This window comes from Bos grunniens, chromosome 7 (genome assembly GCF_055505025.1).
Source record: "Bos grunniens cultivar Pamir isolate PY7600 chromosome 7, Bosgru_T2T1.0, whole genome shotgun sequence".
NCBI classification, from domain to species: domain Eukaryota; kingdom Metazoa; phylum Chordata; class Mammalia; order Artiodactyla; family Bovidae; genus Bos; species Bos grunniens.
The window spans coordinates 17633490-17650541 of NC_141171.1; the positions used below are offsets into that span (position 1 = coordinate 17633490).

Genomic DNA, 17052 nt, shown 5'->3' on the forward strand with positions numbered 1-17052 from the left:
GCTCTGAGGAAGCCCAAGGAGCCATGAGGAAAACTCCATAAGGAAAACTGAAGGGCCAGCTGAACTCCCAGCCAGAGGCCGTTGCCAACTACCAGCCATGTAAGCAAGGTTATTTTGGACCTGCCAACCATGCTAGGGCCCCCAAAAAACCATATGGTCAACCCACAGAATCATGGGCAAAGACAAATGACTTGGGACTTCCCTGGTGGTCCAGTAGTTAAGAATCTATCTTCCAAAACAGGGGACACGGGTTCAATCCTTGGTTGGGGAACTAAGATTTCAAATGCCATGGAGCAACTAAGCCTGCACGCCCCAACGAAAGATCCCATGTACCATGACAAGACCCAAAGCAGCCAAACAAACACATACTTTTTTTAAAAGAACAAATGACTGTTGTGATAAGTCATCACCATGTTTCAGGGTAGTTTGACACCCACTGAGAAGTCCCCAGAAATGGCGGGAAGAGTCACCTGCACACTTGAAAGCCTCAGGTTTTTCAGGGCTCCACACGCCAGGTGAAAAGAACCCCGGCAAGCAGGAGCAGCTGTATTTTCCTGGGATGTTGGTGCAGACAGAACTGGGACCACAAAGAGTTGAGTTCCTGGAACATTCATCCACATCTAAGCAAAAAATCAAAATGCAGAAGAACAATGAGAGTACAGTAGCGGCTCACAGTCCCATCACTGACTAAAGCCAATGGGTTTCCCTGATTCCTTCAGGCTCACCTTCTTAAACATATTTGTGTCACTACGAAAAGAAAGCATTTAGAGACATGTATGTGACCCATGCAAATCTTCTGATGAGGATCCCCCACAGCTCAGGACAAACTCCACACTCCTCATTAGAACATGTAAGACCCTGAGAGTCTGTTCCCAGCTGAGCTCATTTTTTTCCTTTCTTTTTTTTTTTTTTTTTTTTCCTAAGATTTTTTTATGTTGATCAAGGCTTCCCTAGTGAGTCAGTGGTAAAGAATCTGCCTGTCAAATCAAGACACATGAGTTCGATCCTTCAGTCCAGAAGATACCCTGGAGAAGGAAATGGCAACCCAATCCCATATTCTTGCCTGGATAAACCCATGGACAGAGGAGTCTACAGTCCACAGGGTTGCAAAAGAATCAGACATGACTTAGCGGCCAAACAACATTATTTTAAAGTTTTTACTGAATTTGTTACAATATTGCTTCTGTTTTATGTTTTGGGATTTTGGCTGTGAGGCAAGTGGGATCTTAACTCCCCAGCCAGGGGTCAAACCTGTACCCACTGCATTGGAAGGTGAAGTCTTAGCCACTGGACTGCCAGGGAAGTCTCTCATATTTTGCTTCTAATGCCTTCATAATCCATGATTCAAATTCATCGATTACCTGTAGGTTCATGAGGCTCATTCTCTCTCACCTGTGTTCCCTCAGCCTCAAATTCATCACTCCCCTCTTTTGTTAATGAATTTCAATTCCTCTGCAAGGAATCACTATATCCAAGTGGAGGGGTAGAGAGCATGGATGTCATGAGTTCAAAGCCTGGCTCTGACCCTTATAATCTGTGTTTTACTGGATGTTATTGAGTGAATTATGTCTCCCCAAAATTCATAAGTTGAAGGCCTCCTCTCCCTCAGTGGGATGGCATTTGGATGTGGAAAACAATTAGGTTTAGATAAGATCTTGAGTGTGGAGCTCTCGTGATGGGATTAATGCCCTAAAAAGAAGAGGAAGAGGGGCTTTCCTGATGGTCCAGTGGTTAAGAATCTGCCCTGCAATGCAGGGGATGCAGGTTCGATGCCTGGTCAGGGAGTTAATATCCCACGTGCCATGGAGCAACTAAGCCCTCACACCGCAACTACTGAGCATGTGTGCCACAACTACTGAGTCCATGCACCACAGGGAAGACTATGAGTACCACAATTAAGACACAGCACAGCCAAATAAATACGATGCAACCTGTGTAAAACAGAAATACATGTTATACTTTTGAAACAAGAGGCAAAACGCAAGAGCTCTCTCTCTCTCTGCCATGTGGGGACACAGCAAGAATGCAGCTCTGTGCAAGGCAGGAAGAGAGCTCTCTCCAGAACCCAACCATGTTGATACTTAATCTTGGACCTCCAGCCTCCAAAACTGTGAGATAATAAATCTCTGTTGGTGAAGCCCCCACCCCCAGTCTATGGTACCTTGTTATGGCAGTCTGAGCTAATACACTGGATAAGAAAAGTCATCTCTCTGTGTCTCTGTTTCCTCATCTTTAAAATGAAAGCAATAATAGAACCCACCCAATTGAGTTGTTCAGAGGATTAAATAAGATGATGAGATCAAACCAGTCAATCTTAAAGGAAATCAACCCTCAATATTCATTGGAAGGACTGATGCTGAAACTGAAGCTCCAACACTTTGGCCGCCTGATGTGAAGGGCCACCTAATCAGAAAAGATTCTGATGCTGGGAAAGATTGAGCACAGAAGAAGGGGACGACAGAGGACTAGATGGTTGGATGGCATCCCCAACTCAATGGACATGAGTTTGAGCAAACTATGGGAAATAGTGAAAAACAGGGAAGTCTGGCATGCTCAAAGAGACAGACATGACTTAGTGACTGAACAACAATAAATATCTTTAAATACTCAGAATGGAATCTGGGACAGAGCAAATATTATAGACGTATTCACTAGCTAACATAAAAAATGCACTGCAAACGTGTTGCACTTTCTTTGTGGCAGGCAATGAGGAAAATCTTTTACAGGCATCCACTTCATGGAAGCTCACAGCAGCCCTATGAATTGCAAACTAGTATTCCCATTTTTCAGAGGAGAAAACCGAGGCTTCAAAACTGTGCAAAATCACGTATCTTGTGAAAAGCACAACTGCAATTTAAATCCAGGTTCTGTCTGGCTCTGGTATCTTTACATGACAGCTTTCCAAGCTGCCTTGAGTCTCAGGGACTGGGAATTTGAGGATTAAGTTGATATCTGTCCTGCACAGGCCCACCCTGAGATGCTAGTGGTTGCAACCTGATTCAGAGGCAGAAGGGCATGGTGGTTGGGGTATGAAGTCACACTGGGAAGAGCTGAGTCTTAACTCTCTTATTTCCTTTCTACTTGACCTTGGCGATTCCATCACAATGGAGGCTGTTCCTCATCTGTAAGATGGGTATAAAATACCATTGTACCATCAGTTTGTTGGGAGGACTGAATGAACACGTCTGGAAGAGCTTAGTGTCTTGGCTTGTCCAGACCACTGCACCTACTGTTTACTCTTCCTGGAACACCCTTCCCCAGATACCCAGGATGTCACTCCTTCAGGTCTTATATCAAAAATCAACTTCTCAGCATGACTTCTCTCTACCACTCTATTAAAACTACATCACCCTCATGTATTCCCTATTCACCTTTCCTTGAACTATCCCTGACACACAAGATTTCCCTGCATGCATTTTGTTGTTACCTTCCTCTCCCCACATTTCATGATAAGTTCCAGGAGAACAAGTAATTTTTACCTGTGTTACTCACTGCTGTATCCTTCATCCCTAGAATAATGCTTGGCATATACTAGGTGCTCAAGAAGTATTTGTAGAATGAATACATGAATGAATGATTGATTATTGGCTTCAGCTCTACAGACAAGAGCTTTGGACTCAGCTGAGATCCACTTCAACTTCTTTCCCACCACTGCTGTCTTTGCAAACACATTGGACTCGACTCTTCACTTACCTTTACTTACCCTTCACTTACCTTCACATGTCTCTCCTGGTCCCTGGAAATTCTTTCCACTTCTGGATTGAAAACCCGGGTTGCAGACACAAGAGTAGCTTCCAAGACTGTTGTGGCAAGTCGAATGCTCTGGGCAACTTCTGGGATTGGCACATTCATCCACATCTGGTGAGTAGAAATCAAAACCCATGTCAAAGAAGGAGAAGTGGTAAAGATGGGACACTACAAACAGATTATCTCCCCTTGACCCTCCCCAATATCCAGACTTTCCCCTTCTCCCTAACCTCATTTTAAGTTAGGCATGGCCATGAGAATACATTCTGGTCAATTGTATGCACACAAAAAGTGACAAATAGTTTCAAACCATAATGATCGTAGATTGTAGAAATGGCTGTCATGTTTTACTCCTCCCTGTGTCCAACCTTGGTATGGGGCTTGTGCCATACAATGTGACATTGCCATTCATCTCTCTAATGTGTGGAGTTGGATTCTGTAGCCCTTCACTCTAGCTGGCTCTAGGACTTGCACTAGCCAATAAATACAGCAGAAGCAACGTGGTGGCACTTCCAAACAGACCTCAGGAAACCTATTTCTGTTCATACTTTGGGTCCCTTACCTCTGTCATATGAACAAACCCCAGGATAATAAGAAAAAAACAAAATGAAAGAGACACAGATCATCCTGGATGAGCTGCAGATATATGAGGCAGCCCAGCCAAGATCAGCAAAGCTGACACACAGCTGACCACAAACACATGCACTAGCCCAGTGGAGACCTAAAGAACTGACCAGAGCAGAGCCCAACCTAAATTTCCAACATGTGGAGTTAAGAAATAAACAAATGGTGGTTGTTTTAGCCACTAACTTATGGGGTCATTTGTTACTCAGCAATAGCTAACTGCTACAAATATAGCTAACTGATACAAATAGATCAGAAGTGTCAGAGATGATTTCAAAATATCTCTAACTCCAAGCCAAGGTAATATGTTGAGGGCTTGATCACTCTATGCCTTGCTTATGGAATCACCCTCCATTCAGATAATTAATAATGCTGCCTCAGACTCAGGAATTGAAACCCATATCTCTTGGTGACAGTATTCTGCTTGTAGTGTGCAGAATAGATTTGAGAAAGCAACACTAGAAAAATGGAGAGACTAGTGAGGAGGCCACTGTAATGATGATGGAACTTAAACCAAGGATGGAAAAGAGTAGAGATTCAAGACATATTTAGCAGGTAGATTGCCCAATACATAATGACTGATTTAATATGGAAGGGAAGGGAATATCAAGAATAACTCTCAGGTCTTCATTCAAATACTTTTCAGGAAAAAATTCTGAATTTTGGATCTGAGCTTTCCCCAGGACAGAATTTATCTCAGTGCTAATGACACATGGGACCAGATTATTCTTGGTTGTGGGGAGGCTGTGATGTGCGTTGGAGGATGTTTAGCAGGATCTCTGCTCTCTACCCAGAGACTGACCAGTTGATTAACACAAACTACCCACCAACATCACCAGAATGGAAAACCAAAACTATCTCCAGATACTGTCACATCTCCCACCAGTGAGGTGTAAATCAGGCTAGACCTTGAGCCATGAAGTATTCTAAATACAGCCTGAGCCACAGCTTAATTCATATAAGACACTCAACAGGAATTCAAATTCAGCTTCTTCTACTTCATAGCTGTGTATCCTTGGATTAATGATTTTACCTCTCTGAGCCTCAAGAAGATCATTAAGAACATAATCTTTACCTCATAGGAACATCAAGTAAAGTTCTTAATTAATTGAGTAGCTAAAAAAGAAGATCAAGTTCTCTATACTTTCACAGATGGAATTTTTAGAGGTGAATCCAACATCACAGCTGCAGCGGAAGCTTCACAAAGAGTTGGTGCACTCAGAATGCTCTGGGCAGACCCCATGGGAGAGGCATTCATTAATGTCTGAGAAACAGTGGAGGAGAGTGAGCAGACTAAAGATTAGGTGTCTCAGTTTAGTACACCATGTACTCAACTCAATAGGAGTTGTCTACCAAAGACCCAAGCCTGAGAGTCTGAGTGCATTACCTGTGCAGGTAAAATGACCTGACTTTCCAGGGATCCAATTATTTCCAGTGGGAGAAGAGAAACCAGTCAAACAGCTGCACTCATACCTTCCTGGCAGGTTTCTGCAGCTTGAGTTAGGACCACAAGTTGGGGGCGTTTGAGAACATTCATCTATATCTGGAGAGAAAGAGAGAGAGAGTTACAAATTGTCATCATCTTGTGAAATAGTTTGGATTTTCCAAAGATACTAGAAACAATGTCTTTCATTCCTAATGCCCTTAATTCAATGTCCTTTCTTTGATACTCCTTCCATCAAGCAATGAGGTTTATATTTCCTCCCCTTGAATCAGAGCATGCATGTGACTGTGGTGGTGGAGACACCAGCTCATAAAAAGACCATGCTAAGTCATCACAGTATCACACACTTCCACCTGGTTCTCTTGAGATGCCCATGCTTGATTCAGCTGACATACTGTGAGGAAGCTCAACTAGCCATGAAAAAAGCAGCTCTCATGGAGAAGAACGTAGACCTCCAGCTTCCAACTCTGGCAGAGCTGCCAACCAACAGCCAGCACCACCTTCACCTTGTGAGGGAGCCCCTTTCAAAGTGGATCCTCTAGCCCGCAGTTGAGCCAACACAACTGTCACTGCATGGAAGAATGTCAAGCCGTCATCAGCAAACTCAGCCCAAATACATGATGGTGTTTTGCTTGTTGTCTGATTCTCTCACCATGATAAGAAGTTCCAGTAGAATAAATGCTTTTTTCTGTGTTATCACAGTATCCTTCATCCCTAGAATAACGCTTGGCATATAGTAGGTGCTCAAGAAGTGTTTGTTGAATGCATGCATGAATGAATCCATTGCTATAGGCTTTAGCTTTGCATATGAGGGCTTTGAACTCAGCTAAGACCCACCTCAACTTCTCCCCACCACTTCTGTCTTTTCAAACACATTGGACTTGATTCCCCAGAAGACCCCTGCACATACCTTGACACATCTCTCCTGGCCCCTGGAAACTTTTCTTTCCACTTCTGGATTGAAAACCCGGCTTGCAGACACAAGAGTAGCTTCCAAGACTGTTGTGACAAGTGGAATGCTCTGGGCAACTTCTGGGATTGGCACATTCATCCACATCTGGTGAGTAGAAATGAAAACCCGGGTCAAGGTAGAAGAAGCAGTGAGAACAGAACACTGCAAACAGGAGATTCATTCCGCCTGTTCTCCACCAGATGTACCTCCGCCCCCCACAATATCCAGACTTTTTCATTCTTTCTAAGTTCCCTTGCAATTAGGCATGACATGAGAATAAATTCTGGCCAATTGTATGCAAGCAAAAGCCGGGCATTTGTTTCAAACTGTAATGATTATAGATTGCAGAAATGGTTGTCATCCTTTACTCCTCCCTGTGTCCGCACCTTGGGATGAGGTTTGTGCTACACAATGTGACCTTGCCACTCCTCTCTTTAAGACGTGGAGTTTGGTTCACGAGTCCTTGACTCTAGCTGACTCTATGACTTGCACTGTCCAATTGAAATGCCCGAAGCAATGTGGTGCCACTTCCAAACTTAGACCTCAAGAAACCTACTTGCTTCTGCTCATACATTAGGCCCCTTGCCTCTGCCATTTGAACAAACCTCAGGCTAAAAAGAAAAATACAAAGGGAAAGAGAGATGGATCATCCCAGATGAGTCCCAAGTATGTGAGACAGCCCAGCCAAGATTGGCAATGCTGACACACAGCTAACCACAAACACAGGAACAAGCCCAGGGGAGACCAGAAGAACTGAGCAGCAGAGTCTAACCTAAGGTGCCAACACATGGAATCAAGATATTAAAAATTGTGGTTGTTTTACCACTAACTTTTGGGGTGATTTGTTACTCAGCAATAGCTGCTGCTGCTAAGTCACGTCAGTCGTGTTCAACTCTGTGCCACCCCATAGACGGCAGCCCACCAGGCTCCCCTGTCCCTGGGATTCTCCAGGCAAGAACACTGGAGTGGGTTGCCATTTCCTTCTGCAATGCATGAAAGTGAAAAGTGAAAAGTGAAAATGAAGTCAATCAGTCTTGTCCGACTCTTAGCGGCCCCATGGACTACACCCTACCAGGCTCCTTTGCCCATGGGATTTTCCAGGCAAGAGTACTGGAGTGGGGTGCCATTGCCTTCTCCTGCTTAAAATAGATCACAAATACCAGAGATGACTTCAAATATCTCTAACTTCAAGATGACGTATCCAAGATGCATCCTCACTATAAATAAATAATAGTGTTGTGCAGACTCAGGAAAATGGAGCCCTTAACTCCTGGTGAGAGTGTTACATACTGGCTGCAGTGTAAATGATAGATCTGAGGGAGCAACATTAGAAACAGTGAGAAGACTGCTGCAATCATGCTGGAACCCAAACCAAGGATGGAAAAGACTGGAGAGATTCAAGACACATTTAGCAGGTAGATTAGCCAATGACATGATGACTCATTTAATATGGAAAGGGGGCAAGGATCAAGAATAACTCTCAGGTCTTCATTCAAATACCTTTTAGGAAAAAGTTCTAACATTTGGGTTAGATCTCCCTGGGAAGGAGTGTCTCTATCTCAGTACTATTTACATTTGGGATCAATCATTCTTGCTTGCGGGAAGGTTATTCTGTGTATTGGAGGATGTTTAGCAGGATCTCTGGTCTCTACCCACCAGTTGCCAGTTACACAAACCAACCCACCGCCACCACCAGTTTGGACAAAAGTGTCTCCAGACATTGTCAGTATCACCCCCAGCCCCAGCAGGTCACAATTCAGGCTAGGGACTGAGTCATCCAGTACTCTCAAATATTGCTTCACCCAGTGCTTAACTCATAGTACACCCTCAACAAGAGTTCAAGCCCATGTTTTTCCACATACTAGCTGTGTATCCTTGACCTAGTCACTTTACTTTTATGGGCCTTATTTGGATCATTCCTAAAATGGAGATCAAAATCTCTAGCTCATAGGATCATCAAATAAAGTTCTTAATTAATTAAGTAGCTAAAAGAAATCAGGTTCTCTGTACCTTCACAGGTGGAGTTTCCAGAGGTGAATCCAACTTTGCAGCTGCAACGGTAGCTTCCCAAAGAGTTGGTGCACTCAGAATGCTCAGGGCAGACCCCATGGGAGAGGCATTCATTAATGTCTGAGGAGGAGTGGAAGAGAGTGAGCAGCCCAAAGATTAGGTGTCCAAGCTTAGCACACTATGTACTCAACTCAATAGGAGTAGTCTACAAAAGACCCAAGCCTGAGAATCTGAGCTCATTACCTGTACAGGTGAAATGACCTGGCTTTCCAGAGATCCAGTTATTTCCCGTGGGAGAGGAGAAACCAGTCAAACAGCTGCACTCATACCTTCCTGGCAGGTTTCTGCACCTTGAGTTAGGACCACAAGGTGGGGGCTTTTGAGAACATTCGTCTATATCTGGAGAGAAAGAGAGTCAAGGTTACACATTTTCTTCAAATAAAGCTGGGATCTTCCAAAGATTGTTGAAACAATGTCTTCTATTCCATATGCCCTTCATTCAGTGTCTCTTCTTGGGTACGTCTTCCATCGAGCAGGGTCTATATTTCCTCCTCTTGAATCTGAGCATGTTTGTGACTATGCAGTGGTGACACTAGGTCATAAAAGTATTGTGCTAAGTCACAAAAACATCACACACTTTCACCTTGTTCTTTTGGAATGCTCATGCTTGACTCAGGCACCATACTCTGAGGAAGCTCAAAGAGCCATGATAAAACAGCTCATGTGGAGAAGAACTAAGACCTCCAGCCCACAGCTTCATTCAGCACCAGCTTCACCTTGTGAGTGAGCCCCCTTTAAAGTGGATCTTCTAGCCCCCAGCTGAACCAGCTCAACTGGCACTTTGTGGAACCAAGTCAAGTCATCCTCACCAAAGTCAGTCCAAATACCAGATGCATGCACGTATGTTGCTTCTCATCTGTTTCTCCCCACCCACAACAAGAAGTTTCAGGAGAACAAATATTTTTGCCTGTGTCACTCACTGCAGTATCCTCCATCCCTCGAATAGTGCTTTTCTATATAGCAGGTGCTCAAGAAGTGTTTGTTGAATGAATGCATGAATGGATGTATTGGCTTTAGTTCTGCAGACAAGACTTGAACTCAGCTGAGACCTACCTCAACTTCTAACTCTTCTTCCAGCACTGCTGTCTTTCTAAACAGATTGGACTTCATTTCCCAGAAAACCCCTGTACCTACCTTGACATGTCTCCCCTGGTCCCTGGAAACTCTTCTTTCCACTTCTGGATATATATCCTGAGTTGCAGGCACAAGAGTAGCTTCCAACACTGTTGTGGCAAGTCGAATGCTCTGGGCAACTTCTGGGATTGGCACATTCGTCCACATCTGGTGAGTAGAAATGAAAACTCAGATCAAGGCAGAGGAAGAAGCAAGGACAGGGGACTGAAAATAGGAGATTCACTCCACCTGTTCGCCACCTGATGCTCCCAAATCAGACTTTCCCCTTCTCCAAAACTTCCCTTGCAGTTGGGCATGACGTGAGAATAATTCTGGCCAACTGTATGCACACACAAAAGGGTGGCAAATAGTTTCAAGCATAATGATCATTGATTGCAGGAATGGCTTTACTATGAGTAAAGGAATCATCCTTTACTCCTCCCTGTGTCCACACCTTGGGATGAGGTTGGTGCTACACAATGCAACCTTGCCACTCTTCTCTTTAAGATGTGGGGTTTGGTTCACCTCTTCTTCGCTCTATCTGGTTCTGTGACTTGCTTTCAACCAAGAAGTACAGCTGAAGGAAAGTGGTGCCTGTTCCAAACTTAGACCTCAAGAAGCCTATTTGTTTCTGCTTATGCATTGGGCCCCTTCCCTCTACCATATGAACCAACCTCAGGCTAATAACAAAAAAGACAAAGTAGAAGAGAGATGGGTCATCCCAGATGAGTCCCAGATATGTGAGACAGCCCAGCCAAGATCAGCAAAGCTGACACACAGCTGACCACAAACACAGCAACAAGCCCAGTGGAGACTTGAAGACCTGACCAGCAGAGCCCAACTCAAAGTGCCAGCACATGGTCAAGAGATAAATAAGTGGTGTTTGTTTTAGCCACTAACCTATGGGATGATTTATTACTCTGCAATAGCTAACTGCTACAAATAGACCAAAAACATCAGAGATGACTTCAAATATCTCCATTCAAAATCAGGTAGAATGTAATAATCTCTACATCGTAGCATCATCAAATGAAGTTCTTAATTAACTGATTAGGTAAAGATGATCAGCTTCTCTACACATTCCCTGACTGAGGATGTTAGAACTGAATTCAACTTGGCAGCTGTAATGGTAGCTTAACAGTTGGTGCACTCAGAATGCTCTGGGAAGACCCCACTGGAAAGGCATTCATTAACCTCTGAGGAGCAGTGAAGAAGAGTGAGCAGATAAAGATTAGGTGTCTAAGGTAAGAACACATATGTGCACATGTGTGCTAAGACACTTCAGTCATGTCTGAATCTTTGTGACCCTATGGGCTGTAGCCCACCAGGCTACTCTGTCCATGAGATTCTCCAGGCAAGAATACTGGAGTGGGTTCCCATGCCCTCCTCAAGGGGATCTTCCTGACCCAGGGATCAAGCCTGTGTCTCCTGCATTTGTAGGCATGTTCTTTAGCACCTGGGAAACCCCCAAGAAACTTATGCACCCAACACAATCGGACCTGTCCACAAAAAACCCATGCCTGAGAGCCTGAGCACATTACCCGTACATGGGAAATGACCTGGCTTTCCAGGGATCCGATTATTTCCAGAGACAGAGTTACAAATTGTCTTCATCTTGTGAAATAGTTTGCATTTCCCAAAGATACTAGAAACAATGTCTTTCATTCCTAATGCCCTTAATTCAATGTCCTTTCTTTGATACTCCTTCCATCAAGCAATGAGGTTTATATTTCCTCCCCTTGAATCACAGCATGCGTGTGACTGTGGTGGTGGAGACAGCAGCTCATAAAAAGACCATGAATATCATCACAGTATCACACACTTCCACCTGGTTCTCTTGAGATGCCCATGCTTGACTCAGCTGACATACTGTGAGGAAGCTCAACTAGCCATGAAAAAAGCAGCTCTCATGGAGAAGAACGTAGACCTCCAGCTTCCAACTCTGGCAGAGCTGCCAGCCAACAGCCAGCACCACCTTCACCTTGTGAGGGAGCCCCTTTCAAAGTGGATCCTCTAGCCCGCAGTTGAGCCAACACAACTGTCACTGAATGGAGGAATGTCAAGCCGTCATCAGCAAACTCAGCCCAAATACATGATGGTGTTTTGTTTGTTGTCTGATTCTCTCACCATGATAAGAAGTTCCAGTAGAATAAATGCTTTTTTCTGTGTTATCACAGTATCCTCCATCCCTAGAATAATTCTTGGCATATAGTAGGTGCTCAAGAAGTGTTTGTTGAATGCATGCATGAATGAATCCATTGCTATAAGCTTCAGCTTTGCATATGAGGGCTTTGAACTCAGCTAAGACCCACCTCAACTTCTCCCCACCACTTCTGTCTTTTCAAACACATTGGACTTGATTCCCCAGAAGACCCCTGCACATACCTTGACACATCTCTCCTGGCCCCTGGAAACTTTTCTTTCCACTTCTGGATTGAAAACCCGGCTTGCAGACACAAGAGTAGCTTCCAAGACTGTTGTGACAAGTGGAATGCTCTGGGCAACTTCTGGGATTGGCACATTCATCCACATCTGGTGAGTAGAAATGAAAGCCCGGGTCAAGGTAGAAGAAGCAGTGAGGACAGAACACTGCAAACAGGAGATTCATTCTGCCTGTTCTCCACCAGATGTCCCCCCCACACACACACCCTGCAATATGCAGACTTTCTCATGCTTTCTAAGTTCCCTTGCAATTAGGCATGACATGAGAATAAATTCTGGCCAATTGTATGCAAGCAAAAGGCGGGCATTCTTTTGAAACTGTAATGATTATAGATTGCAGAGATGGTTGTCATCCTTTACTCCTCCCTGTGTCCCCACTTTGGGATGAGGTTTGTGCTACACAATGTGACCTTGCCACTCCCTTCTTTAAGATGTGGACTTTGGTTCACCAGTCCTTGATTCTAGCTGGCTCTATGACTTGCACTGTCCAATTGAAATGCCAGAAGCAATGTGGGGCCACTTCCAAACTTAGACCTCTAGAAACCTATTTGCTTCTGCTCATATATTGGGCCCCTTGCCTCTGCCATTTGAACAAACCTCAGGTTAATAAGAAAAAGACAAAGGAAAAGAGAGAAGGATCATCCCAGATGAGTCCCAGATATGTGAGACAGCCAGCCAAGATTGGCAAAGCTGACACACAGCTAACCACAAACCCATGAACAAGCCCAGTGGCGACCAGAAGAACTGAGCAGCAGAGTCTAACCTAAGGTGCCAACACATGGAATCAAGATATTAAAAATTGTGGTTGTTAAGCCACTAACTTTTGGGGTGATTTGTTACTCAGCAATAGCCAACTGCTTCAAAGATCATAAACGTCAGAGATGACTTCAAATATCTCTAACTTCAAGACGACGTATCCAAGATCCATCCTCACTATAAATAAATAATAGTGTTGTGCAGACTCAGGAAAATGGAGCCCTTAACTCCTGGTGAGAGTGTTACATACTGGCTGCAGTGTAAATGATAGATCTGAGGGAGCAACATTAGAAACAGTGAGAAGACTGCTGCAATCATGTTGGAACCCAAACCAAGGATGGAAAAGACTGGAGAGATTCAAGACACATTTAGCAGGTAGATTGGCCAATGACATGATGACTCACTTAATATGGAAAGAGGGCAAGGATCAAGAATAACTCTCAGACACTGATGTATAGAACAGTCTTATGGACTCTGTGGGAGAGGGAGAGGGTGGGAAGATTTGGGAGAATGGCATTGAAACATGTAAAATATCATGTATGAAACGAGACGCCAGTTCAGGTTCGATGCACGATGCTGGATGCTTGGGGCTAGTGCACTGGGACGACCCAGAGGGAGGGTGGGGGGAGGGAGGAGGGAGGAGGGTTCAGGATGGGGAACACATGTATACCTGTGGTGGATTCATTTTGATATTTGGCAAAACAAATACAATTACGTAAAGTTTAAAAATAAAATAAAATTAAAAAAAGAATAACTCTCAGGTCTTCATTCAAATACCTTTTAGGGAAAAGTTCTAACATTTGGGTCTGAGATCTCCCTGGGAAGGAGTGTCTCTATCTCAGTACTATTTACATTTGGGATCAATCATTCTTGCTTGCGGGAAGGTTATTCTGTACATTGGAGGATGTTTAGCAGGATCTCTGGTCTCTACCCACCAGTTGCCAGTTACACAAACCAACCCACCGCCACCACCAGTTTGGACAAAAGTGTCTCCAGACATTGTCAGTATCACCCCCGGCCCCAGCAGGGCACAAATCAGGCTAGGGACTGAGTCCTGCAGTACTCTCAAATACTGCTTGACCCACTGCTTAACTCATAGTACACCCTCAACAAGAGTTCAAACCCGTGTTTTCCCACATACTAGCTGTGTATCCTTGACCTAGTCACTTTACTTTTATGGGCCTTATTTGGATCATTCCTAAAATGGAGATCAAAATCCCTAGCTCATAGGATCATCAAATAAAGTTCTTAATTAATTGAGTAGCTAAAAGAAATCAGGTTCTCTGTACCTTCACAGGTGGAGTTTCCGGAGGTGAATCCAACTTTGCAGCTGCAACGGTAGCTTCCCAAAGAGTTGGTGCACTCAGAATGCTCAGCGCAGACCCCATGGGAGAGGCATTCATTAATGTCTGAGGAGGAGTGGAAGAGAGTGAGCAGCCCAAAGATTAGGTGTCCAAGCTTAGCACACTATGTACTCAACTCAATAGGAGTAGTCTACAAAAGACCCAAGCCTGAGAATCTGAGCTCATTACCTGTACAGGTGAAATGACCTGGCTTTCCAGAGATCCAGTTATTTCCCGTGGGAGAGGAGAAACCAGTCAAACAGCTGCACTCATACCTTCCTGGCAGGTTTCTGCACCTTGAGTTAGGACCACAAGGTGGGGGCTTTTGAGAACATTCGTCTATATCTGGAGAGAAAGAGAGTCAAGGTTACACATTTTCTTCAAATAAAGCTGGGATCTTCCAAAGATTGTTGAAACAATGTCTTCTATTCCATATGCCCTTCATTCAGTGTCTCTTCTTGGGTATGTCTTCCATCGAGCAGGGTCTATATTTCCTCCTCTTGAATCTGAGCATGTTTGTGACTATGCAGTGGTGACACTAGGTCATAAAAGTATTGTGCTAAGTCACAAAAACATCACACACTTTCACCTTGTTCTTTTGGAATGCTCATGCTTGACTCAGGCACCATACTCTGAGGAAGCTCAAAGAGCCATGATAAAACAGCTCATGTGGAGAAGAACTAAGACCTCCAGCCCACAGCTTCATTCAGCACCAGCTTCACCTTGTGAGTGAGCCCCCTTTAAAGTGGATCTTCTAGCCCCTAGTTGAACCAGCTCAACTGGCACTTTGTGGAACAAAGTCAAGTCATCCTCACCAAAGTCAGCCCAAATACCAGACATACACGTATGTTGCTTCTCATCTGTTTCTCCCCACCCACAACTAGAAGTTTCAGGAGAACAAATATTTTTGCCTGTGTTACTCACTGCAGTATCCTCCATCCCTCAAATAGTGCTTTTCCATATAGCAGGTACTCAAGAAGTGTTTGTTGAATGAACCCATGAATCGATGAATTGGCTTCAGTTGTGCAGACAAGACTTTGAACTCAGCGGAGACTTTCCTCAACTTCTAACTCTTCCTCCAGAACTGCTGTCTTTCCAAACAGATGGACTTGATTTCCCAGAAGCCCCCTGCACCTACCTTGACATGTCTCCCCTGGTCCCTGGAAACTCTTCTTTCCACTTCTGGATATATATCCTGAGTTGCAGGCACAAGAGTAGCTTCCAACACTGTTGTGGCAAGTCGAATGCTCTGGGCAACTTCTGGGATTGGCACATTCGTCCACATCTGGTGAGTAGAAATGAAAACTCAGATCAAGGCAGAGGAAGAAGCAAGGACAGGGGACTGAAAATAGGAGATTCACTCCACCTGTTCGCCACCTGATGCTCCCAAATACCCAGACTTTCCCCTTCTCCAAAACTTCCCTTGCAGTTAGGCATGACGTGAGAATAATTCTGGCCAACTGTATGCACACACAAAAGGGTGGCAAATAGTTTCAAGCATAATGATCATTGATTGCAGAAAGGCTTTACTATGAGTAAAGGAATCATCCTTTACTCCTCCCTGTGTCCACACCTTGGGATGAGGTTGGTGCTACACAATGCAACCTTGCCACTCTTCTCTTTAAGATGTGGGGTTTGGTTCACCTCTTCTTCGCTCTATCTGGTTCTGTGACTTGCTTTCAACCAAGAAGTACAGCTGAAGGAAAGTGGTGCCTGTTCCAAACTTAGACCTCAAGAAGCCTATTTGTTTCTGCTTATGCATTGGGCCCCTTCCCTCTACCATATGAACCAACCTCAGGCTAATAACAAAAAAGACAAAGTAGAAGAGAGATGGGTCATCCCAGATGAGTCCCAGATATGTGAGACAGCCCAGCCAAGATCAGCAAAGCTGACACACAGCTGACCACAAACACAGCAACAAGCCCAGTGGAGACTTGAAGACCTGACCAGCAGAGCCCAACTCAAAGTGCCAGCACATGGTCAAGAGATAAATAAGTGGTGTTTGTTTTAGCCACTAACCTATGGGATGATTTATTACTCTGCAATAGCTAACTGCTACAAATAGACCAAAAACATCAGAGATGACTTCAAATATCTCCATTCAAAATCAGGTAGAATGTAATAATCTCTACATCGTAGCATCATCAAATGAAGTTCTTAATTAACTGATTAGGTAAAGAAGATCAGCTTCTCTACACATTCCCTGACTGAGGATGTTAGAGCTGAATTCAACTTGGCAGCTGTAATGGTAGCTTAACAGTTGGTGCACTCAGAATGCTCTGGGAAGACCCCACTGGAAAGGCATTCATTAACCTCTGAGGAACAGTGAAGAAGAGTGAGCAGATAAAGATTAGGTGTTTAAGGTAAGAACACATATGTGCACATGTGTGCTAAGACACTTCAGTCATGTCTGAATCTTTGTGACCCTATGGGCTGTAGCCCACCAGGCTACTCTGTCCATGAGATTCTCCAGGCAAGAATACTGGAGTGCGTTGCCATGCCCTCCTCAAGGGGATCTTCCTGACCCGGGGATCAAGCCTGTGTCTCCTGCATTTGTAGGC

The 17052-nt window shown here is 44.2% G+C and overlaps 1 protein-coding gene across 13 annotated transcripts in view; it reads right to left on the reverse strand.

Annotated features, from left to right (window-relative positions):
- The window catches only part of LOC147368706 (uncharacterized), an 85241-nt gene that overhangs the window by 32059 nt on the left and 36130 nt on the right, over window positions 1-17052 (reverse strand). For 9 of the 13 annotated variants that reach the window (XM_086409752.1, XM_086409750.1, XM_086409744.1 and 6 more), the window contains 11 exons: window positions 15630-15776; window positions 14681-14836; window positions 14438-14557; window positions 12336-12482; window positions 9972-10118; window positions 9021-9176; window positions 8778-8897; window positions 6726-6872; window positions 5759-5914; window positions 3715-3858; window positions 471-620 (listed from right to left, as the gene is read on the reverse strand). In XM_086409752.1, the coding sequence (XP_086265878.1) occupies window positions 471-620; window positions 3715-3858; window positions 5759-5914; window positions 6726-6872; window positions 8778-8897; window positions 9021-9176; window positions 9972-10118; window positions 12336-12482; window positions 14438-14557; window positions 14681-14836; window positions 15630-15776 (1590 nt within the window). The remainder of the gene's footprint in view (window positions 1-470; window positions 621-3714; window positions 3859-5758; window positions 5915-6725; window positions 6873-8777; window positions 8898-9020; window positions 9177-9971; window positions 10119-12335; window positions 12483-14437; window positions 14558-14680; window positions 14837-15629; window positions 15777-17052) is intronic. The other 4 variants (XM_086409742.1, XM_086409743.1, XM_086409748.1 and 1 more) reach the window with 4 other exon arrangements.